A 24,356-nucleotide genomic window follows, 5' to 3' on the forward strand; every position below is an offset into this window, starting at 1 on the left:
GAAGCAAGAAGTTGCTGATGACTGGCAGAGACTGCCAGATGACTTTAAATGACCAAGACTTGTCACCTGAGCTGTGGCAACTGGGTTTGAGAGGAAAAAGGAGGTCTTCAAAGAGCCAGAGGAGACAATGAAGGACAAATAAGGGTCAAGAGCAAAAAGGGACAAAGGAGGAAACTCAGCGAGTTCCTGCAAGATCACCAGTGTGAGCACTCCTGCCAGAGGGGACCTATGTGAGCAGACCCCCCTTCCACAGTTGAGGGGTGCATGGACCAGGGGCAGGGCTGCAGCCTTCTCTGGCTGCCATGCCTCTGCCCCTCCAGCTGGAGGGCAATCTTTGTGAACAGAAATAGCGGCCTTTTACCCCAAATCTGTCTTCTGTGTAACAGCAGGAGCCATCCTCAGCCTCGGTCCAAGCGGAGCTGGGATGGCTGATGATGTGCTCATGTTATTAATCACAGACAGGCTGAGGAATGCTCCTTTGGAACCGGGGCTTTCTGCATATGGATTTCTGAGGCCAGAGAGCTCATTTTAGCTCATCTCATCTGACCCTACTGGTAACAGAGGCAAGAGAACTTCAGCCCATGTCCCCTGAGAGCCCAGTGAGCTGTATGTGGCTAACACCACAACGGCAACGCTGAAGACATAGGAAGGATCAGGGTTTTTCCCCCTCTCTTTTGGGGAACATGTTCCAAAGGCTAATCAGTTCCACACTTAGAAATCTGTTTTCAGTTTGAATTTCTGTGGCTTCATCTTCTAGACCTTGCTTTTTTTTGTTTTTCATTTTGCCTTTGCTAGTCTCAAAGCTACATATTTGTTTTGTCTGAGGGACTTTTGGGATGACTTGAGAGCAAGTAGCTTTATAAAACAGGGAAGTTCTCACCAGAAGCTAGGACTGACCCTCATCGTGTAGCATCACAGCAGCTCCTAGGTGACATCCTCAGGGGTAACACCCTCAGCAGTAACAACCCCAGCTGGTCCCAAGAAGCAGGGGCATTTCCCATGCTGTCTTTGGACCTGTACCATGCCAGGTCCTAATAAATCCAGCCCATTATCAGTGTCAGGATGGCTGAAGCCATGAATGCAGCTGATTTCCTTCAGCTTGCTAGTATTGGAAAGCGGTCTATGATGAGAGCCAGATGTACTAATAAGGTGGGTTCACCTCAAATTCTAGGCAGTTCATGGATACATTGCCTCGATGCTTTGCTGAGGAAGTAAGAACCAAAACTTTCACATTCAAAAGAACAGACCTGCTGAGAGGCACAACAAAGCGCTCCACAGAGATGGGGCCTTTCCTTAATATTAACGTGTAATTTTGTAGCTAGTTACCCCCAATGCATTTCCCAGTGCCTGGGAATCTCTCACTGACCATCTGCACTCACAGTTACCTGCTCAGTTTTTCATAATGTCTTACTAAGTCATTGCTGGATTTGCAAAGGGATCATCAGTCATCTGAGTTTCCTTCTTCAGTTTTTCACGTGTCTTTTGACTTGCATCAATTTGGGCAAGAAATATTTATTGAATAAGAAGCTCGGTAAGGCTCAAGCACTGTTTCACTGTTATGAGATACTAGATTACCCCTAACCTTTGCTCCAGCCAAAGCTGTACATGGTGCTGGGATTCACCTGTGTTGTTGCAGTGGATGAAGGGAGGAGGACTGGCATGTTGGAGCAGGGCAGCTATGGAGGAAGCAGGGTGACCTGAGGAAATGCTTTCCCCCTGCCATGGGGACTTGGAGATGGGGGAAGGCATTGACAACAGCCAGTTTTCAACTCAGTTTTGAAAATCACAGCAAATTCCCTATGACACCACCAAATTAGGATTATACCTAATTTACATTATAACCTATACCTATGTCTCAGGCCAGCCCTACAAGCCTCTAAAACCATTCCCCACCACCAAACCGAAGGCTGACCCTGCTGTGCCCTGGGAAAACCAGCCCCAAGGAGGGTGTGGTTCACATCAGCAGCTCTTTCATCAAACGCATCCCCTGACACCCTTCAGGCTCTTCAGAGAAACCCTCATCCCTGCCCCAGCACAGAGGATGACAGCACCCCTGTTGCTGGAGCAAGAGCAGCTCACAGTTTTCAGTTCCACTGAACTCAACCTGCTGCAGGAGACAAGTTGAGGGGGGAAAAATAATAAAAAAAAAGTCCGGGTTTCTGTTTAGGGGGCAAACGGTTAAGCCTTTCCTTTTGAAGACGACACATTTCAATCTGTTAGGCTGCTGCTCGCTGCCAAACCCGTGGGCGCTTTGCCTCAGGTTTGCTGCAGAGAGCCTGAGCCCGTGGGGCTACATAGAAGCATCCTTGAAACTGGCCCCTTAAACTCCATCTGAATGATTTCTCTGGAATGAAGATTTTAGCCGTTTGTATGTGAGGAAAAAAAAAAATTAGAAGCAAGTAATAATTTCATTTAGATAGACATTTTTATTAAGAAAATTTTAAGTGCATACAAATTTATGGGAGAAATTGCAACAGTATAAAAGTGTTTATTTTCAAAATAGTCTATGAAAGGAATAATTTCAAAAGCATAATATAATTCCTCCGTAAAAGCTGCCTTACAGGAACACAAATATAAACCCTTTTTCACATTATTTGGGAAGATATTTCTTTTTACTTAACAAAAATATAAAGTACAGTATATACCACATTCTGACAACAGAGTTCTTAAGAAGTGGAAGAAGGGGGGTTCATGCAGCCCTTTCATCATGATACATGTTTTCTTCTCTGTGGCCACCAGAGTTTTACATTTGCAGACAAGGCTTGTCTTGGTGCCATGTTGGTAATGAGTTCTCAGAAACCCCTGGTTACTATAAATCACATCACTCGAAACAAGTTGCCAGAGAAAAGAAGGACCCTCTAGATACTAACAAAGGGAAAATAGCAACAATAACTTGCATAGAAACTGCATTTTCAATTGAATGTGTATATTTAACTTTGAATATAGCCTTCATTGCAAAATGAACAGTCTCCTTTGCTCAAACACCTTGGTTAAAAACACATCAGAAAGTCACCCTTCATCCTTCCTCAGGCAGAATTTAGGTAAGATATTCATACATACAAGTATAAAGCTAGTATAAATAAAAAAAAAATTGGCACAGCAATAAATACAATCTATTTAAAAAATAATAATAATCCAACCATAGGATTTGACAGCTGCACTTTGAAAAATACCACACATGACGATTTCACATTTATGGAAGCTGCTTTTTCAGCACCAGTTCAGTGTTATCTCTTTTCCCTCCTTCTCTTCACATGTGGCCCCTGCATCACTCCCATCTCCCCATCTTTCCCTTCCTGGATTTGGTCTTTGGTCAACAGGTTAAAGGCAGAAAGGAAAACCTAGTGCTCTCCCCGAACGGGTTTCTGGCAGTGCCGCTTCTCAGCCTGCTAAGACCGCAGCGTGCACGGGAGGAACGGCGCGTGATGCACAGGGAGCGCAAGGAGCTTGGGGCAGCCGCCGGAGCGATTTCTCTAGTGTGAAGGCCATGACTGCTCTTCCTGAGGCATCGAGCAAATGTCAGGCAAAAAGCAAAGCTTCCTGCTCCAAGTTGGATTTTGATCTAAAGCAAGAGAAAGCTTTTATCAGGTTCTCACTTAAGTCTTCGGTTACTCTTGGCCAGGCCTGTGCCACCCCTGCATTCACACTATGCTCAACTTTGCCCAGGCAAGGGAAGGACCTGGTGCTGGCCCCCAAGAGCAGCGCCATGCCCTGGGTGGTCTCAGCTGTGTGAGCAGTGAATCACCACCAGCACAGCAGTGTCAGGGCCCAGATTACAGTGTGAGCCTCAAGAAATGCCTGAGGCAGGCAGCCCATAAGGCACCTAGACAACCACCACCTGACTGAAAGTGGTCCCGAGCCTTGCAGGGAGTCCCTTGCCTTCCTGCTGTTACTCATGCATCTCTCCCAGGAGCAAATGCCCTTCCTTTAAGCACAGCCTACCCCTGCAATGCTCACTAGTTTGCCCCTAGAAGAGAAGGTTGACAGGCGACCCCATTTCCTGCAGTACTTCCACTACCTGGCTATATTGTCCAGAGCCTGGACCCTAGGGTTTAGCAGCGCTCCAGCATTGCCCATCTCAGTGCTTCTGTCAAAGTAATCTCTCTGCCCAGGCTGTAGTGTGGGGTTGGCATGTGCCCAGAGACCTTTCCCTGCTGGTGCTGACCCCAGATGCACTCCCTGTTGACAAGGACTGCAGCAGAGGTACAATCACGTCTACCTACCCCATCTTTTCACTAGAAAACCAACGTTTCCCTTAGAAACAAAGTCTTCACGGCCCCTATCATCATTTCAAGGTACGCTGTTGAACTAAAATCAGAGGATTATTTAACTCCCCGTTTACTCCAACGGGAACAGATCAAACCTCAAGGTGTGCTTGGATGGGAAGCATGTGTGAAGAATGCACCTTCCTGGGTCAGAGGGACAAGTTCCATGTCTGTGTCAGAACCAAGGTTCTTCCACACTTCCCCAAGGTCTTGGCTTTGACACTCACGTGTCCAGCTCTAGCAAACCGCTAGCAATTGCAGGTGCATGTGTGGGACAGGAGATGGACCCTAGGATATAAATACAGTCCAGGGAAGACACAAGAAACTCTAGTTTTCTCATAAAAGTTCTTTTTGTCTTTAGCCTTATAAAAGAAATTCTGATCCTACTCACATTAAATCAACAGTCCAATTCTCACCGAGTACAGTGGTACCAGACCTTTCAAAACAGAGACTTAATATACTTAAAGCACCAGGTTGGTAATGATAACAATAGAAGGAAGGTCAAAATAACATACACATACATTTTAGGCACGGCAGTTGGTTTCTGCTTTAAAGCAAATGAGGTGATGCGGTCCCAGCTGAAACACTCTCCACAACAGCATTGTTTTGCAGAGAAGAAATTACTTACAAGGTTTTTACCTGAATCCACATGGAAATAAGTTAATCCCTGGCTAGCCCAAGTGCCTCTTTGGCACCAAGAGATGCTTGCCACAAAAAGGAGTGCTCAGCGAAACACCCGTCTCCCTTTCAGCGTTCCTGACACAGGACACAGGGAAGAGGGAAGATTCCTTCTGAAGCAACTCGCTCAAAAAAAAGAAGAAATACAATCTTACAACATTTTTTGTTTACAATACACACACAGAGACATACAAACATAAGCACTGTGCTGCACAAGTTTGCTTCCCCCTGGACCCCAGTGCACAGGGTAACATGATTATCACAGTACTGCAGGTGTCTTCCCAAACACTATATAGCAGAGATACGGCATACGCTGGCAGCAATCAGGAGAAAGAAATTTCTGGCTGAGAGGGGGGATTGGCACAAAAAGTGGTACCTCCCTCTGGGTGTATTTTGCAAAGGAAATGGCAAAGGCTATCCTGTTCGCCAGCAAACAGAGCCGTGACCGCTGGTGAACAGTGAGTGCTGGCCTTCATTTCCACACCCGAGACACACCACTCCCTCCACAAACTGGGCAGACCTTCTTTTGCCCCAGCCATCCCTTTTCTCCAAATATATGGCCAGACATCTTCTTTTAGGTGTCTCCGGAGCTATCAGAGATGTTACTGCCCTCAGGTGCGTGTGACCGCAAGGCTACAACATCGTTGGTGAAGGGTCATGTGAAGGCATCTCCCCCTACGTCGTGCAAAGCCAGCCAGGCGAGCTGAAGTCACCTCCTGTGGGCGGGTGGGAAGAGACACCTGGTGCGTGGCAGTATATCTGACTCCTCTAGCAACTTGCAACATGATTGTGTGGTTAGACTTTTAATAACCCATTCCTTTTTGTGCTAAAATTTGTCATCAGAAACACAGGAACATAGGAAATGCCAGGTGACATCAGATCAGTGTTGTGGCTCCTGACACACACGACGACTACGAACCAAGTACTAGCACCTTGCAATACCAGATGTGCATCGAACTGGCTGCCCATAGCTGTCACCAAGGCTTCTGATCTTCAGGGAAGGGCTTTAGCCAGGTAGGCCTGAGTTTAATCCCTCACCCAAAATACCTATAAATGACACCCATGGTAATGCTGCCCACTTTCATCAGTGTCTGATGCTTTTTAGCCATCCTATGTTCTTGGCCTCGATGACTTCTGGAGGGAAGGAATTCCTCCACTTCTAACACAACATCATTGCACTGTACAGTTCATGTCCTTCTAGGTTTTAAAATCCAGGAGACTTGCATGAACCAAAAGAGAGTTAAATAAAGCAGGACCTCTACATAGCAAAGGAAATAAAATATTATATAATAACATAGGATTAGTTTAAAATCATATCTGCCCTCAGTGCTAGGTAATAAACCGACCTGTATAAAAACATATTTTTCTCAAATAGTTACATCTTACTATATAAAAATAGCACTGTGAAAGCAAGCCAATTTGTGCAAAAAAAAAAAAAAAACACCCCCAAAAACAACCCCACAAAAAAAATAGAAACAAACAAAAAAAAAAACCTCTGGAAATGCATGAAGCGTTGCTTTTGTGCTGCATGATAACAGTGAAATGTATTCATTCCCTAATACTGGTTATCTGCTCTCTGGGTCCTACAGTAAGAAATCCTGTAGACGGCTTACAATGCTTGCCTCTTACATCTTGAACCTCCTGTTGACGAAGAACAGAGTGAAACACTATTAAGTTTTATTCCAGTTGCAAAAGCTTTGATATCAGGCCTAGTCAAACAGCAAATCTGTGTCTGGACTAACCCAAAGGCATTTCTTTTGCAGCCCCTCCAACCAGTGTTTGCCAAACATTTTGGGGGAAGTTCTCCACAAGGAGCTACTGGGACCCAGCAGGGCAAACCCAGCAGTAGGAGTTATTTTGGGCAGGTTGTGCTCATCACAGTTAGTAAGGTGTTCGGAGCTAACATAGGAAGAAGGCTGGCTAGGAAGCTTATTCTGGACTTGAAAGCCAGAGCAGAGAATTATTGGTGGGCAAAGAGACTCGGCAAAAAACAGCAGGGAAAGGAGGGATTAATCATTTGTGAGCAGCTCCAGTAGTGGAGCAAGGGGCACTGGGAATGCCTCCTCTATCTGCCCCTACCCCGCAGCTCTGCTGGAGATCATGGACTGCAGCTCCACAGGGTGCCAGACCTGGCAGAGAGACCTCTGTGAGGGTGAAGGAACACAGAGGACAGCCCATTCTCTGCTCTTGGTGTTCCTCTCCCACCACGGAAAGGCTGGAGGCCCCCGAGTGCGTTACCCAACCAGGAACCATCCCAATGGCCTCCCTGCTCTGGGACCTCACCTGCTATGAGCAGCTGGGCAGCACGTCACATCTCGTGGTGACCAGCTGCCCGGTGAAGGTGGGGTGACAGGGAGGGCGAGCAGCCTCCTGCTGCACAGCAAACGTGTGAGGCGTTAGGTGCAGCGGTAGGGAGCTCAGGGTAGGAGGCAGACAAATCCGAGTCTCCCATGCTCAGTGTGAGCATGGTACCCGGGAGGAGTGGTGGGTTAGGGATCACAGCACGGTGCAAGGGTGTTGTGTGCAAGGGTCCCTCAGAACAAGGCGCCAGTCTGCGCTGGTGGCTGCCGGGTTTTGGCTGAAGTGACCCCTACGCCTGCTCCAGGCTGGTCAGCCTTTTGCAATCTAGGTGAGGTCACTAAGGCTCAGTTATAAGTGTCAGAGGGTAAACACCAGGTATTCAAAAACCCTGATGTCCCAGCATGTCCTGTCTACCCTACAGCATCAGAACAAACACCCCTTTCAATGCCTGCTGGACGACTAAGACCGTGTGACCACAGCCAGAGACAGTTGTGGCTACTCACAGTGAAGGTAGCCTGAGAAAATTCACCCAGGCATAAAGAGGATGACTAAGACATGAGCAAAAATTTCCTCTTTGAAGATATCTTTTCCAATAACCTACACCAGTAAACTTATTTTGGTGCAGAAAGGCAGGATGCACTACCCTGGTGGGAAAAAAACAACTGGGACATCCAGAGCGTTGGCATATGTAACACCGTTCTCTGGGACTTGTCTGGAGTCTCTCAGAGAAGCAGTGTCAACCCGGTCACCAAAGCACCAAATCATGTTGTCACCACCCAGTGTTACGCTTGTCATTAAAAAATACCAGTGACAAATTCCCAGCTGTTTAACTCCGTCAGTTTGCCATTGGAGGAATATGGCCAGCTAAAGGACACAGGGCTTCCGAACATTTACCATGTTTTTGACTTTGGCTTTGCTTCAGGGTTATTTTGGCCTCTTTGGGTACCCATTTTACCATCTGTGAAATGGAAATATTTTCCAACCTCTGTTGTGGCTGAACTTTCTTCCTGTTTTAAGAGTTTTATCTATCTAATCTCCCTTTGCAGGGAGGGAAGAGTTGTTATCCTCAACAAATATGGGGAAAAATGGAGGTCTGGACAGGCTAATATATTTGCCCAAGGTCACATAGGATGGACAGTGGAAGAGCAGGGACTTGAACCTGAGGTATCCCAGCTCAGAAACTAATGCTTCCTACCATTCTTTCTCCCTGGAGACTTTAGTGGTGTTGCACGGGAAGGGCAGAGTGGGCCCCGTTTCTTCTGTTGCTTTTTTTTATGAGTGCGATGACGTGGTCTAAATTAAAAGAAAAATACAAAAAGACTGCCATAAATTATCCATATACAAAGGCCTTATTCACATTTATCCTATGGCCCCCTTCACATCTTGCTGGCAGGGTGCAAATGAAGATAACATCCCCTTTCACATACCCTCACCCCCAGAGCAACACTAGGTGCCCTGGTGACAGGATATTTGCAAATTCTGAGGCTGGAACAACTCTTTTCCCCCAAAAAAACCACAACAAAGAACTGCAGCCTCCCCAAATGCATTGCTAGAACTTGCCAGCCGGGAGCCTCACCATTTGCATGGTACCTCAGAGGTACAAAGAAAGCAGAGCGGGGCTGGACGTCTGGCTTCGCACCCAGCATTCCCACTGATATCAACAAGAACCAGTGGCTCCTCTATGGGATTTGTGGGCATCCGGTGCCTTAAAACAAGGCAGTAAAGATAATCACCTGCATTGTCCCCCACCGTGTGGGCCATGCACCCAGCACACGCTTGGTGGGCTACTGGGAGCTGGTGGTTTCGGCAGCTTGTATTCCAACCCTTACTTACAAATGAGGTCAGAACTTAGGAAATGCTGCCACACTGGGGTTTACAAACACTATGGAGGAAGGCAGCAGCAGGGCTTGGCTCCCATCGCAGGCAGCCCCTAGAAGGTGGGAGTTAACTTTCCTTTCTCCCAGGGGACTCAAGGGAAAGATTTTCCCTATCTTCTCCAGATCCAGCAGCTCTCTCGGCTGTGCCAGCAGCAGTTGCTGAGCTTAATGGACTCCAGCATCTCAAGCTGAGGGGAATCTCTGAGATGGGACTATATTAACGTGACAACGGAGAAGCAAGGACCGTTCTCTGGTCTCGTTTACTCTGCAAGGGACTGATTTTGCATATCCTTGCAGGAAGGGAGAAGAGAAAGGCAGTCAGTGAACTGTAAATGATAACTGGGATTGCCTGGAAGTGATAAAGAATTTGTTAGCTATTTCAGGAAAGGACTGATTTGCCCCTTGTCTATAAAATGGATGAATGTTGAATGATGTCGGCCACAGCAGCTGCACAATGATTTTTAAAGCCAGTTAAGGAATTTGGTTTCCTGACGGCCTGAATGTATTTTACTGATGTCTTAAAAGTATGTCTATTACATGGAGATGTGATGAATATAAAGCAATAATAAAGGCTAAGCAGAATTAGTGAGCAAAATAATTCCCTACTAAAAACCATCTCTGGTTTCACAATCAACTATATTGGACTACTGTATTCTATGAATTCTTCCTTGCTGCTAACTGCACATTATAACACAGAAGACGATACTCTCATATTGAAGCACTGGTGTAGATTAAGATATCTTGACACTTTGGACTTTACTTAAGCAATTACAAGAGCCCTTTCTACAAAATGTATTGCTTTTATTCCAGAAAAATAAATTCCCATGTACAACTGGGTTTTCATAACATGAAATAATTAGCCATTTTATTGCTAGTGCATATAGGGTAATGTCACATTTCATACAATTTCAGTACAAGTGAAAAAATATAATATATGGCTGATTGAAATTGATAGCTACATTAACATTTATAGATCTATATAGATTTATTTTACAAGCTGTTAGTAGTTTAGAGGGATATCGGTGTTTTAAACTACCAACATTCATATGGCTCCAATTCAAATATATGAATTGTTTGATGCACTATAAATATATTCCAAAGTACATTTCATTGAAGAAGTCAAAGCTGTGCACTAAAATATATCAAAAACATGCCTTGTGAATATGCTACAGACAGAGCCCTGATTGTCTGAGGAGCACGAAAATGCCATGGGTGCTAGCATTACTAGTTGAAACATGAAAATAATGCCATGATTACAGGAGTAGGTGATGGAGATATATGCTTTCTGTCATCTTATTTCATAGAGCTGGGACCAAATTCTCTTCTCTTACTCAAAGTAAACCAGGATGAAATCCACCAAATTAGCAGAACTGCTTCTGGATTAGAGTTAGGTAAACAAAACCCAGAATCTGGCTGAAGATCAGGCACAAGCTCCCTGGTTTCAGTAAAGCCGGTCCCAGACCTTCACCAGTGGAAGTGAGAGCAGAACGTGTTCCAGCTGAGCTGTTCGCCTAAGTCAGGCAGGCAGGATCTGAGCACAAAATCACATTTGCCCAACCCTACAGATTCCTTAAGCGCCTCCTAAATTTCAGGTCTTACGAACGGCACCAAGGGCTTTGCTGGGGCTGGCAGCAAACAGAAATTTAGGCAGGATCTTGAGGATTTTCCCAAGTTAGAAAACAAAGTAGCCCAAAGCACTAGGATAGTCAGCGTGGGCCACATCCTGCTCTTAGGTTCAGTTGTGCCTAAATCCAAAGCCATCCTGGCAGCATTAACCTGGATTACCTCTGCAGAGAATTTGCCCAAATGACAAGAGGGCTGAGTGCTGACAGCAAAGAGAGCACTGAGCATCGGATGAGATGGGAAGAGCTGTCAGGGCTGGAATCACAGTCAGTTTTTCAGCTTGTTTCCTTCCCTCCTCCTTCTCACTCTTGGCTCCAGTGTGGTCCCAAAAGGGCCACACGGAGGATTCTCCCTACCTCTGGTAACATTTTTCACCTTGCTTATTGTAAAAACACAGGGCAACAAAGACCTTTTTTTTTTAAATCTACCCCTTGTTTGGCAGATGTTTGCAAAGCAAACAGTGGAGTGCATTCAGCTACCTGTACTGCCTCGCATCTGCCCTGGAGCCATACCCTTCCCTGCATTTTTCCAAGAATGAATTACTTTTGCAAATGACTGGATTCCAGCCCTGCCGTTGCCCTACAGATGCAGGGAGGCAAGGTTCAGCAGGGTTACAGCGCAGTTACTGAGGGGTGGGAATGTGGTGGCAAGGGTGGGAGGGATACTGAGTGCACAGGTAGGCTTGCTGGCCAAAATGCTGCTGCTGGACCAGCTGCAGCCCAGGGCTCTGGGCAAGCAAGGAAATACTTTGTACCATCACTTGTCTCATCTTCCATCCCAGGAAGGCTGGAGCCTTCCCCTGCAGTTCAACACAGAAATGTTCTCTGTGCTGCTCTTGCTCACTGTAAAATTAAACTGAGATATGCTGGGTCCACCTCAGGGTAGCCATGATCATCCGCTTTCACGGGGAATAAAAATAGATTTTAAAAGCCTGAATTTGCCACGTATGGCTGGTTTTGCCCTGGCCTTGTGGGAGAGCCTTATTCGTGGCAGCTCATCCTGCCTTGGCCGATGTTAATAGCACTCCACACTGGCCAGCAGAGAAAGAGCCCCCCCAGGCCTCACCTGCCTGTGCAAACAGACCCCCAGTGTAACATGGAGAAGGGGCTACAAAGAAACTGGAACAATATGGATTTTGAAGTAATTGTAGTTTGGCTTGGGGAAGAGGGGGCATAAAGGAAGAGTTTTCCTTGGGAGAACGGCTTTTTATAAAAGATGATGAGTTGGGGACCCCAGAACAGATTCATTGGGTTAGATTTGGCCTCAAACCCTGACAAAAGTCTTAGTTTAACATTTAAGATATACTAGAAGCTGTTGTTTTAATACAAACTAGGTCAACTCCAAACCCATCTTCAAAACAATATCTGATTCCACAAGTACTTTGTCCGCATGGTAAAAGCCAGCCCTTAACGTTCTACCCTTTAATAACTCAGGATGTTAGCTGTTAAGTCCATTTGCCTCTTGCCTTACTTGTTTAAAGCTTTCTCCAGATATTCCTGGATCCACTTTAACTTGGGATCAATGCACACTTGCTTGCTGTTGCTCTTGAGCCTTGCACTGCCGAAGGAGAAAAGTCAGAGTGAGTCTAGTGCGTGATGCTCCTCAGCCCACCCCTCCTGCCCCACCGTGTCTTATTTTGCACACAGGCTTGCAATTCCATTGTGGACAATAGGGTTGCATTCAGCTTCCCTGGGTGTCACTGCTGCTCGCAGTTAACCCACGAAGAGGATGGGTTATCCACGCCATCCTCAAGGCACCTATTATAAATATTGCTGGGTTCAAAGCACTGGTACAATCTGTCTCCTCTGATGCCGACTCTTGTGGTCTGTACCGGTACGCATATGGGGGTGAGACAGGTACAGAATTTAAATCTAAGTTTTCCAGCTCATACCTGGGCTGTTATGAGTTCAGTGCTGGGAATGGCTAAATTTCATTTGGAAATAACGACATGATAAATTCAGGTCATTTTTGCAAGGAATTAATTAAGAAGATCTTTCAGACTCAACTCGACATTGAAGTTTGACATGTTTTGAGACACCAAACCATACTTCTTGGATGTTCTGAAAGGTGCAGGCAGGACAGCTGGAAGTACCATAGTGCCAGAGGCAAGTTTTCCCTCTGGTATTCACTCAGCACTGGAAACAAAAGCAGACACCACCTGAGGGGTTTCTCCTGGATGTCGGAGCTGCACTTTCCAAACCAGACTCTTTAACTAATTTGAATTCCCTGTGAATCTGGCATTTGAGCTATCTGCATCTTTCATACAGAAGCAGTACAGGTAGCTTTTCACCATCAGCAGCAGGTCTCACCCTCCAGGGACCTCAGGGTCTCCTGAGAGTGCTGTGATCTCCCACATCCCTGAAGCACCCTGCCTCTGCCCAAGCCGCTCAGAAATTTCCTCTTAAACAGCCTGCCTGCCATGTGAAAGTGCCAAGAACAGCAATTTCATGGAAATACCCACAGGAATAAGTTCCAAACTCGTTTAAGCATTTTGCTGGATGGAAGCCAAAATGTTCCCTGCTTTATAAAATGAAATCTGCAGGATATAAAACTATGGCATAAGAAATAACAGGTCAAAAAGGCTCCTTGGTCTAAAGTTATGCAACAACACAGTTGTAACATAAACACACCAAGGATCCAGTCTTGCAAGCCCTGCTCCAATAAAGAGATGAATGGGCCTAATTCATATTTCCCGTACAGCAGTGCCAAGCTGGAGTATTTCCAGTGAAGTGATACCAACAGAGAGTAAGAATGGATTTGCTGATGTTAGCAATGCCTGGGAACTCTTGAGCTGGCCCCGCAGGGTGTGGAACCGAAAGCACACATAAGCAGCCTCCAGCCACACGCAATGTAATTCCTCTCACCTAATATTAAGACATTGATTGTTTTAGATATTTATTTCTGAGCCTGTCAGCCTCTGCTCCTTGTACAGTCACGGCAGAGACCTAGGCAACTGTATGGAGTGTTAATCTGAACTGGTTTAGGTGTCTACTTTGGGATGCAATTAATTGCATGCTAAAAATGCCTATTTCCCTGTACTGAAAAGCCAGGAATTTAGGGTGGGCTTTGTAGAAGATATGCACAGAGGAGATTTCTGGATTAAGAGAGATGACTTCCCCTAGAACCAAAGACAAAAGCCTGCTCTTAGGCTTTTTGCCTGGTACAATTCCCCTCACCCCTAAAGGGGAATGGAATGTACCTGTGCAAAAAAACCACAAGATCTTTCCTTGAAACTGTATGATTTCACTGAGATACACTATTCCTGGAAACAGTAGCTTTTAGGTTACTCACAACTTCACTGAGTAATGCATGCCCACTACATTCAGAGTGTGGCTAAAATCATCAAGGTGAGAAATTTATGTATTAGTTTTGATTCAATTTCAGCTTCTGTTTCAATAAAGACCTAGTTCGAACTCATGATGCTTCAGGGGTATTCGGAGGTAAGTTTTTAAATACCTTACTTTTTAAAGTAACAAAAAGATGGTGAACTACAGGTTCATGTGTTCTGTGTGCCACTAAGTCACATTGCAAACAAATACATTTGGGTCAGGCATGGAGAAGAACGTGAGTTGTTTGTGTTTCTACATTTCATGCTCTGATCCATCGCTATGACTATGATCCCACATTAATTAAGAGATAAATGTATACTCTTTTCTGTCTTAAATGCCTGTCATTTACTTGAAACTACTCCAGAAAATTCCAAATCCTCTGCAGTGCCTTAGCGCTGGGACCCTTATGACATCCATTGATAGTCCCAGAGCACAAATCCATACACTATTGCGTTTTGGATGCTTGCCTCCAAAATTGTTTATAGATAGAGACCAGAGTTAGTCACAGCTGGTTTTGCCATTTTTGAGAAAGGAAATTATCTCTCAGCTGAGGCTTACATTTTTCTCACTGTCTTCCACCAAATCCTAAGGCAGAAGCACACAGGAGGAAATGTGTATGATCTACCCAGAATGGTTTAAAAAAGAAAAAAATTGTATGAATAAAACCGGTTCATGAATGGATACATGCCCTTCAATATATCTGTACATTCCTGAGAAATCTCATGAAACCACACCATTTTTCTGAACACAGAAATGTTTCAGATGACAAGGAAAGGATTTTTACAGCATTTAAGTTGCGACTAGAAGAGCTCAGCATGGATTGAAGACAGAACTAGTGATGGGAGCACAGCACAGAAACCCAGCCTAGTCACTGAGACCCTCTTACAGAGGCCAACAGAAGCTGATGATTAGTAGGGCTTCCCTGGACTGAAAAGAAGAATGTCAATTTTTTTTCCTTCTGAAGATTTTTAATTTTGGGAGAGGAAGGAAGGGGACACCCGTGAAAAAATGAACTAAAAAGACCTTCCTAAAAACACACACACACACAAATATACAAGCCCATTTTTTGTGAAATCAGTGTTTCTTTTTCAGCAAAAAATGAAGAGGTTGTTTTCCATTGGGAACCCGTCATTTCTGTCCTGCTGTGATCTGTGATTTACCAGTCAGTCACTGCCTGGTAAGCATCTCCCTAGATCAGGCCAGCACATGTTTAGGGTCTGTACCTCCTGTGAAAGCTACACAAAATCCAGAAATTACTTTTGCTAGTTCAGCTCCTCTCTATGGAGAAGTGGAGCATTAGAAGACTCAGACCGCTGTAAAGTCTTTTCCCCAAGGTGCGAAGCTCCACATCCAAGGCAACGGCCAGCCTGTCTGACACTCCTGCTCCCATATGCACGGGGGGATACGGAACATGGGATCACAAAGTCACAGGGAGATCACAGGGGGAGAACACGGCTGGGAAACATCTAGCTGGGCTCCTTTGTGTGGGGAAAAGCGGGGTCCAGCTATATCTGACACACGGGGCGAAGAGAGGAACTGGAAATCATGGCACGAGGCACAGACCTAATTGCAGCCACCAAAGCAGGAACCGCCTCTGTGACTCTCCCGTTTGACACCCGAGATCCGCACCCAGGCGAAAAGAGTGAGAGACTTACACAATCTGAATTGAGCAGTTGGGTGTGGAGAGGATTTTGAGGTGCTTAATGTTGGCTCTTGCCACGTTGCTCTCGTAGAATCGACAGGGGCATCGGTAAGTCAGGCTGACGGGTTTCTCTGCGGGACACAGGGAGAGAAAGGACACGTTACTCCCTCTTGCTCCCTGTCGGCAGCACAGATACACAGACCAGGGCTGACTGAAACTCCCTCCAAATATGCAGGTGAAAGAAATTAAAAAAAAAAAAAAAAAAAGCAATAGAAAAGCTGCAGCTTTGGGAGAGCATTTGCCCACAGCTCACAGCACAATCCTTTTACCTCAGAACCCAGCCTTTCAATCCCGGTGCGTGGGATTTTGGAAGACAAAAGAAGAAGGAGAGAAAATGGAGATAAGTAAAGAAGAAGAGATTAGAATAAGCAGCAGCTCCATTGTACAGGGATGCTCCTGGTAATTAGACAAGATAAAGGCCAAAAGAGGGGGCACTTGTCCTCGGTGTTGTTCTTGCCAAATGGTTTTGACCCGAGGCTAAATTAGAAGGTAGCCAGAAGAAAGCGATGCATTCCAAAGAGTTCAGATCAAAACGGCTCGGCTCAGGTGCAGGCTTTTCACGGGGGACTTACTGGCTACAGAAAAGCCCTGAGTCTTTCAGGCTTTCCCAGGGCCCAGCGGCTGACCTTTCCCCACTACAGCCAACCTTCACTCCCAGCCGAGATGTTCGCGCAAGGAGGTGCGACTCGGAGATGCGAGATCACAGTGGCTTCGCAGGAGACACTTGGAGTCTTTTGAACTCCCAGCCTGTGGTAAAGTATCCGCACCCAAGCAGACAGTTATCAGGCAGCGTGCTCCCCGTACGCTAATCAGGGACCACCGGACTAGGTAGGGACAGAATGAAGTTTAGCCCCCTAGGCTAAAAATCAGCAATGAATAAGCAAGCAGAACGGAGAAAAGCAGCCTGGCGCTCACCACAGGCTCCCACACAGTCCTTCTGCTGCCCGATTTCTCCGTGGAAGAACTTAATTACTGGTAATCAAGTGCACATAAATAAGGTCCTCGCTCTGCGTTTAAGCTTCAAAGCCCCATGCACGCTCAAATACAAACACAGAAGCCTTGCCTGCAAGTCTAGAAGGATCTACCTAAGATTTGAAACAATTTCCCAGTGGAGCAGTTTTCAGCCTCTGGGTGGAATTAAATTCATACACCTAACCCTTACGGTCTGGATCATGCTGTAGACAGTCAGGTCTGTATCTCACAGAGCTTCAGATCCCACATGGCAATCTGCTGCCCTGTTTATTTAACCACACAGGAGCACTGGCAGCATCCAAACCCAGCTCCCTTAAAGGCAGGGGGAGAGTGAAAGAGTAGGGAAAGGCTTGGAATCCCGTCTAGGAAGGTGAGAAAAGAGACAGCTTTTCAAAGTGCAGCTGATCTGCATATATCACACATTTACCAAGGCCTGTCTCTAGCACAAAAATCCACAGACAACATAGTGAAATTAGCCTGTCCTCAGGGGGGGAAATGATTTTTTCCGAGTACATCTAACAAGAGATAAGCCAGAGTCTGATCCCACAGGCAGATGGGCAAACAGAGAGGAATTAATTAGTTGGAGCAGAGTTCCTCCAGATTCACACCAGGATCTGGACTAGAAGTTAACAAAATTGGAGTTTTTCCATCAGTTTTATGGCAGTCAGTCCAAACAGTGGTATTATCTATGAGTTAATAAATGGGAGGAGAAGCTCCCATCTGCAGGAGGAGGAGGAAGGAGGGCTGCAGGGTGAGCCTCTGGAACATGCAATAGACTCGCTAGTGCTAACGTGGAAGGGAGAGAGAAGGGCTCTAGGATTTCCCACTGCAAATCTGTGTCTGATAGCTATGCATCGGTGAGAGTGTATTGGAAAGGGAGGCTGAAACTGGATGCAGTCATACAACAACGCTCAGCACAGCTGCAGTGGAAGCATCTCTGCAAGCTTGGACCAGTGAAGTGTAAGCAAGCTTTACCCTAAACAACACAGAAGAGATGAGCTGTTCAGGTCTATGGTTTGAGAGCGCAATCCTGTCCTCTGAGACTGGGAGAGGGACTTTCAATCCCATCCCACTTGAAATCAGGAGCAAAGAAAAGTTTAACCGCAACTAACATGTCCATGAGTCCTGAAGTTGTTTCCTGCCCCAACAGCAGACATCCAGCACAGCAAGGAAGAAGGGAAGCCCCAGCATTCAGTGTTCTGTCCCCGCAATGTGAAGTGGAATGGCAACTCCCTTCCCAGCACAAGCATCCCTTTGGCATCATTCCTGTGCCCCTTGCTTGGTGACCAGAAACAGGCACTGAGTGCCAAGGAGCGGCAGCGCAGGCACCAGCTCTGCGCTCGGCATCACCAGCAGGGAACCACTATCCCCTGCCACTGCCCCGCCAGCACTCTGGCTCTGAGAGCTGGGCCGTGGCTCACTCCACTCTCAGCAAGGATGAAAACCAGGGGAAACTAGTGCATGTGGCGCTTCCCAAGACACAAACCGCTGTCGTCCTAACGTAGGAGGGGGAAGGGGCCATTTGGGGGCCGTAATTTGGGAAAGGGATATTTCTGGTCTTACCCAGAGGCTGACAGATACCTTCCTTATCTCATTTCAAAATTTGAAACGAATTGTTCCATGCACAGTAGAGCTGATGAAGCCAATTATTCTACAGGTTTGTACTCCAGGAGTTAATACTTTGGGTTCTCTGATGTCTAATAAAGACTGAGCACAAGCTGAAGCCGTTCTCCGGGTAGGATAAATTAGTACAGCCTGTTAATTGTACAGTTACATGAAAACACCAGTTTTCATGAAAGTGATGGTGCATAAAGCTTTTGAGACTTTCATCAGTTTGGCACATTCAGTCAAAATGGGTGAATATAATAAAAAGTTACAGAAGAGCCGGCTGCTATTCAGACATCTCAATGTCATTCCTTCAGCCTTATTTCCGTAGACAAAAAGAAAAAGAGAACACCACTTTTGGTCTCAGCTAGAAGGCTTCTTGGGTTTGGGTGTTTTGCTTGGTTTGGTTTTTGGTTTTGTGTTTTTGTTTCTTTTTTTTTTTTTTGTGGGTTTGTTTTGTTTTGTTTTATAAATAAACAGTTTTACTATTTTCTAACCCAAAGCTGAGTTTTGCTGGCTCTGAACACCCACTTCTGCTGGCAAATTATCTCTAGAGACAAAGCGCTCACAAAAATCTCCCTTACAGACTGGCCACTTACCAAGGTTGGACAATACCTATTTTACCCCACAGGGATCTGCCTTGCCTCACCCGCGCTGGAACCGGGCACTAAGGGAACACGTGAGTTGCCAGTTCTGCTGCAAATTTACCATCAGTACTTTGCTGTGCGGGCTGGGAAGCCCTGGGCACTTGAATGGAGAGGGAAGCTACATCCCGAGGTGAGCAGGTTGGGCATGAGCAGCCAGAACATCCGATGGAAGCAGCATTTTACTCCTGTTTATCCAAAGGTGCACTGTCCCAGGAGAGGGCTGGCAACTTCTTAAGGCTAGGGCAGCTCCCTGGGGAGCGAGGCTGTGATAGGCAGATACAGCTTTCCAGGGTGGCGAGGAAGAGTTCAGAGCTCACCTGCCCTGCAGGACAGGGTAGCCCTGCAAGCCTTCATCTTGATGAGGGTTGAGAGCACTACGTGACTTGCAATGAAGCGGGCAAAAAACTTCACTCCTATCACTGCAAGCCGGTGCGGTCTCTCTCCGTACACTAGATTTTCTGCCACCCTGTTAAGCCGTTTCCTCACTCAGGGAACCAGGTCCCTGACACACTTACTCTGCCATAAAGATACCCGTGGCCGTTTGCTGCCAGGTAAGGAGTGCTGCCGGGCAGGAGCACAGCGAGGTGCAGCCAGCCCCCCAGCCCTGGGCTAAGAGCTGCCAGAGGGAGAGACCCTGAGCCCCCGGCGGCCCCGGACCCCAGTCCTGCGCCCCCCGTAAGGGCTGCAGCCCCGGCGAAGACCGGCAGCGCTTCCCCGACTCGCTCCAACCCGCACTCGCCCGAGGGCGAGGGGAGCCTGCTCCGGGCGCCCGGGCCAAGCCAAGCCACCGGGCGCTGGCCACCTGCGGCCCCGGGCTTTGCCTTCGCCACCTGCCCGCCCGCAGCCCAGCCCGCAGCCCGGCGCGGGGGTCCCGGGGTCAGCGGCGGGGCCGGAGCCCACCGGGCCGGGTCCGTCCCTCGGAGCCTCCCCGGGGCTCCGTGCCGGCTTTACGTGTCGCTTCCCGGGGACGGGGCTGCTGCTGGGACAGTGCTGCGGAAAGGCATCGGGAAAATCATCGGGAGCGATTAGCTGTCTCAGACCAAACAAAGAGGGCACCGGAGGGCATCCTTTGCCACGCTGGGTGGGGAACACCCAAGTTTCGGTCGCCAGAATGGGAGAATAGAGGGGAGCGCGGGGCTGAATGGGCGCTCGTTCTCCCAGCCCGCAGGCATTCGATGAGGGGACAAAAAGGTGGCAAATCTCTGCCAGGTGAGAAGCCAGCCCGCAGGAGGAGCGCCCGGGAGGAGCCCGGAGACCGCCGCCCCGCCACGCGTGGGGAGCGCGGCCGCCCCGCGGCACAGGGCCGCCCCACGGCCCGCGGGATGCGGAGCGGGAGGCGCAGGTTGCCGCGGTCTCCCGGGGCCGTCCGCACCCGGAGGCTCCCCGGCGAGCAAACCGGCCGGCAACGGCTGCCACCGGGCTCCGGGGGTGACACGCGGGGCCCGGCGTGGGGCGGGCGGGCTGCGGGGCGGCGCGGTGCGGGGCGGACAGCCGCGGTGCGGCTGCCGTGGGGAGAAACCCCGGACCTCCCCGCGCCCCCCGAAACCTCCCCGCGTCCCTTGGCGGGGCGGGGGGGGGGGGCGGTGAATTCCTGCAGAGTGACCGCTTTGGCTCAGCTCTGCCCTGATGGAGGGAAGATAGATCATGGAAGAGGACAGAAAAGGAACCCAACAACCGCCTGTTTCTCATTTCTGGTAACTTTTAGGGTTGTTGCTTTAAACGGGAAATCGATATGCGTATTTTGCAAGCAAAGCACCTCCCTGCAGACCGAGCGCTGTTGAAAGTCTTCCCCCAGCCGATTTCAATCTGGGAAAAGTTTGGCGAAGAGGATCGCTTTGACCAGCTTTTCCTTCGAAAAAAGCGAGGGAGGGAGGGAAGAAGGGAAGCAGGGAGAGCCTGCCTGCTCCCAGCCCCCAAGAGCTGTGGCTCGGCGCTCGCCAGACGCGCACATCTGAGCCGCGGCAGGAGCCGGAGCCGGGATTGCGGGGCAGTTGCGGGGAGAAGGGGAAAAGGCGGGGGTTTCCGCGGGACCCCAACTCCCTCCCGTTCTCCCCGGCGCCCGCAGGCAGGAGCGCTGGAGCGGGCAGGGAGAGCGGCGGCGGCCCGGCGGCTCACTTACCCTCCGAGAGGGAGATGATGGCCAGCGCGAAGGCGAGCAGAGCCAGGGCTCGGAGGTCCATGCTGGGGCTGCTGGCGGGGCGCGGGGAGGGCTGGGCTGCTGGTCCCGGCGGCTGCGGCGCTCTGCCGGAGTCCCCTCCTCCCCTGCCTCTATAGAGGGGCCGGGACCGCCGGGGCTGGGGGAGGGGAGCCAGGGGGAGTAGCTAGCCTGTGATTTATTGCCCGTGGCATGTTATTACATCCTTCCTCTGCTAAAAATGCTTGGAAAAGACCCAAAAGAGCGAGGGCTCCTTTCTTCGCTCCGTCGGCTCCGTAGTCTTTCCCCCAGGCAAAGCGCTTGCCCCAGCAGCCCCGAGCCCCCCCGGGGGAGGGCAGCGGCGGGGGGCTCTCCCCGGGGTCCCGCCCGCACGGCGGCGGGGACCCGCGATCACCGTCACTCGATCCAGCCCGGGCCGCGGGGAGAAAGTTTCCTCACCAAACTATGCCAGCCCCAGTCCCTTCTGGGCATCCCGGCCCCACTGCTCTTGAACCAGAGCTGCTAGAGGGGGACAGCTGTGGCACAGCTGTCGGGACGTCCCGCAACCTCTCGGCACTCACACCGGGCAGAGGAGAAAAATCCCCCTTCACTCCCGTGGGCACCAATCTAGATGCTACACTGGCGCCCTGGGCATCAGATCCAGCGCCTCATACGAAGCAACCCCTCAGAAATTTACCTTGGGATTTGGGGGGGGTGTGGGGTGTGGAAGAGAGAGGGAGGCTTTCAGTCTTTGCCTCCACATGCTTTGCTCCAAACACCACCTTCTCCCCGTATTAGGTGAATCCAGTTGTCCATTTGCTGCCACATTTCGCCTCCTTTGTATTGCAGATGCCGCTGGGCTCCCTGGCACCTGGCTGAAACCCCACAGCCCGCAGAGCCAGAGGTCTGATGGGTGCCACTTACCCTGAGCTATTGCAGTGTTGTCAGGTCTAATTGACTTAAGCATGTCCTCGCTGTCTGCGGTCCAAGCCCACGGGGCCCTGTTTGTTGCTATTCAATACTTTAAATAAACATCGAGGCTTTGATTTAATTTGGCCCCCTCGGCTGCATTTAAAACAGGCGTCCTCGGTAAATTTGGGACACAGGGAGGGTGAGCGGGTAAAGCTAATCCTGGTCTGGAGGTGTTTAAAGGACGAGTCCACGATGCCACCAAAGCCAACAGCACGGTCTGTTTATATCCTGGGTAACTCAAACTCTGCCAGCCACAGCTCATGAGTTTGGAAACAGGTTCCCAAATCCCACAGTCCCAATCCTGTGCTAACCCGTGGCTGTTTCATTTAGAGAGCTTGTTTCTAATGCTGGGGGAAATGCTTACACCGACACTGGGGCATGAATTGACTCCCTCCCTGACACATGCCAACGAAGCTGATTTTCACATCCAGCTCCCCTACATCCAGTTATTTGTGTTTCTTTGTCCTTGCTTACCACTTTGTTTAGGCTGACCTTGCTCTCCCCTCTTTCTTTCAGGCAAGCTAGCACATAATCATAACTAGTGCTGTGAACCTGGCTACAACTGTCGCGACACTTGTGACATCCTGTAGGGACGAGAGAAGTGACTGCTAATCCCACTGCAAACACCGCTAGGAGGGCTGCTGTCCCACCAGTGCTGCGGCTGGCACCTGGGGACCTCCGCGCTGCCCTTCGCATACAAAAGTAACAGCATGTCTTTGCTGTTGCTGCAGGCACAGAGAAAAACGGTCCAAGGATCTAATCAAAGAGGCTGGATGGATGCAGAATGAGGTCAGAGTTAAATCTGAGTAGCAGTCTCCCCCTCGGCATCCTCAGACATGCACACGTGTTGTAACAGAAGGGGAAACCTGGTCAGATCCCAGGAAAAGCCTGGACAGACCTTCAGAGCTGAGTCAAAGAGATGCAGCCTGCAGATACAAAGGCTCTCCCTCACCTCTGGATAACTGAGTGCAGCCAGCTTCAAGCAGGGCCGGCACCTTCCTCCTTATGGCCGGAGGACGCCTTGGCTCTCCTCCTCTGCCAGAGAGGTTAGGAATACCCGGCACATCGCACTCGACAGCATCCCTCTATCACCTCCCCAACCTGCCCCAGCAGCGAGCGGCAGGCCGGGGGGACCCCGGGGGGTCCCATGTTATCTGTGTTCTGTGTCCTTCCCCCCCACGCAGGCAGACATCTGCACACACCCATAGGTATGCTCTCTACTGCGCAGAAATCAGAAAGCAGAGCAAGCTTCAGGTAAGCCAAACGCTAATGGGAAAATCACTTTTGCCGAAGCAATTTTGCAGGAGCAGCCCAGCCTGCTCCGTGCCCAGAATTTCCCCCGCTGGGCGTCCTCAAGTGGACGAGTTTTATTTCAGGTAAGAGCAAACCCAAGAGCTGAAGGGCTGTGAGGGAGGGGAGACCTGACAGACATAGAGCCCTGGACGCTGCCTCCGCTTCACTGGTGTGCTCCTGCTACTGGGATGAAGAGGAAATCTTCATACAATAACCGAGCTTATCCGAACAGCGAGTCGTTCTAATGAACTGCAGGTCTTGGTTTTTTTTTTTCCCATCAAGAACAAATTTCTGCTTACGGTACAGCGATTCTGAGTTTGAGATTTAAACAGCAACAAAACAACAAAACAAAATAAACCAAGGGGAAAGAAACCCTCAACCAAGGTCTTATGGTTTGACCCCCCAGTTTTAGAATTATGAACTCAGGGAAATTTGAACAAATTGTACATTGAAAAGGGAGGTTGAATGTCTTGGCAAGTGTTAAATTCCTTCAAAAGGTCGTTTTGACTTAATGTTAACTCCCACAGAATGGACCAGATCTGAATGCTCAAAAAATGCAGTCTGCACCCGTCGGTGAGCTGGGTGGCTGCATCCATCCCCCCCAACCAGCTGCAGCCAGAACTCCTTAATAGCCAGTAAATTTAATCTTTTATCTGAATGCTGACAAAGAAATGGTGAATTCAGAAACCTTAAATAGACCTACTGTGGATTTCAACACAGCTTGAGACAGCCTTTCTTAATAATCCAATATTCCAATTTTTTAGTGTGTTTGTATCAAATTACATTTCCTCTTAAACAGGGAGACGGCAACATTTCTGTTGCTTAGGATTTTAGACTGGCATAACCCAGCAATGAAATCACTATCATCTGAAGTTGTTTTAAAGCCCTGTGGATTATGACTAAAGTAAACCATTTCTGGCCAGTACAACAAAACACATTATTATGAAGAATTTTTTTT

The 24,356-nt window shown here is 48.5% G+C and overlaps 1 protein-coding gene across 2 annotated transcripts; it reads right to left on the reverse strand.

The window, feature by feature from the left end:
- Positions 1 to 2,406: 2,406 nt before the first annotated feature.
- Positions 2,407 to 21,282, reverse strand: CXCL12 (C-X-C motif chemokine ligand 12). 2 transcript variants are annotated; one of them, XM_064463747.1, is made up of 5 exons: positions 21,119 to 21,282; positions 15,729 to 15,846; positions 12,215 to 12,301; positions 8,440 to 8,537; positions 2,407 to 6,584 (listed from the first exon to the last, which is right to left on the reverse strand). In XM_064463747.1, the coding sequence occupies exons 1-5, from the start codon at positions 21,177 to 21,179 to the stop codon at positions 6,553 to 6,555; spliced, it is 396 nt and encodes a 131-aa protein (XP_064319817.1). In that variant the 5' UTR covers positions 21,180 to 21,282; the 3' UTR covers positions 2,407 to 6,552. The 2 variants fall into 2 exon arrangements, with proteins under 2 accessions (XP_064319817.1, XP_064319818.1); XM_064463748.1 differs by lacking the exon at positions 8,440 to 8,537 and having other exon boundaries at positions 21,119 to 21,276.
- Positions 21,283 to 24,356: the final 3,074 nt, after the last annotated feature.

This window comes from Phalacrocorax carbo, chromosome 12 (genome assembly GCF_963921805.1).
Source record: "Phalacrocorax carbo chromosome 12, bPhaCar2.1, whole genome shotgun sequence".
Taxonomy (NCBI): domain Eukaryota; kingdom Metazoa; phylum Chordata; class Aves; order Suliformes; family Phalacrocoracidae; genus Phalacrocorax; species Phalacrocorax carbo.

What these genes read in the sequence shown, in the direction of transcription:
- CXCL12 (XM_064463747.1), bottom strand. Translation starts at nt 21,179, where the DNA reads ATGGACCTCCGAGCCCTGGCTCTGCTCGCCTTCGCGCTGGCCATCATC. An exon ending in CTGGAGAAAGCTTTAAACAA is followed by an intron (nt 8,538 to 12,214) that starts GTAAGGCAAGAG and finishes CTTTTAATTTAG; the next exon opens with ACCACGTCATCGCACTCATA. An exon ending in GTCTCCAGGGAGAAAGAATG is followed by an intron (nt 6,585 to 8,439) that starts GTAGGAAGCATT and finishes CTTCGTCAACAG; the next exon opens with GAGGTTCAAGATGTAAGAGG.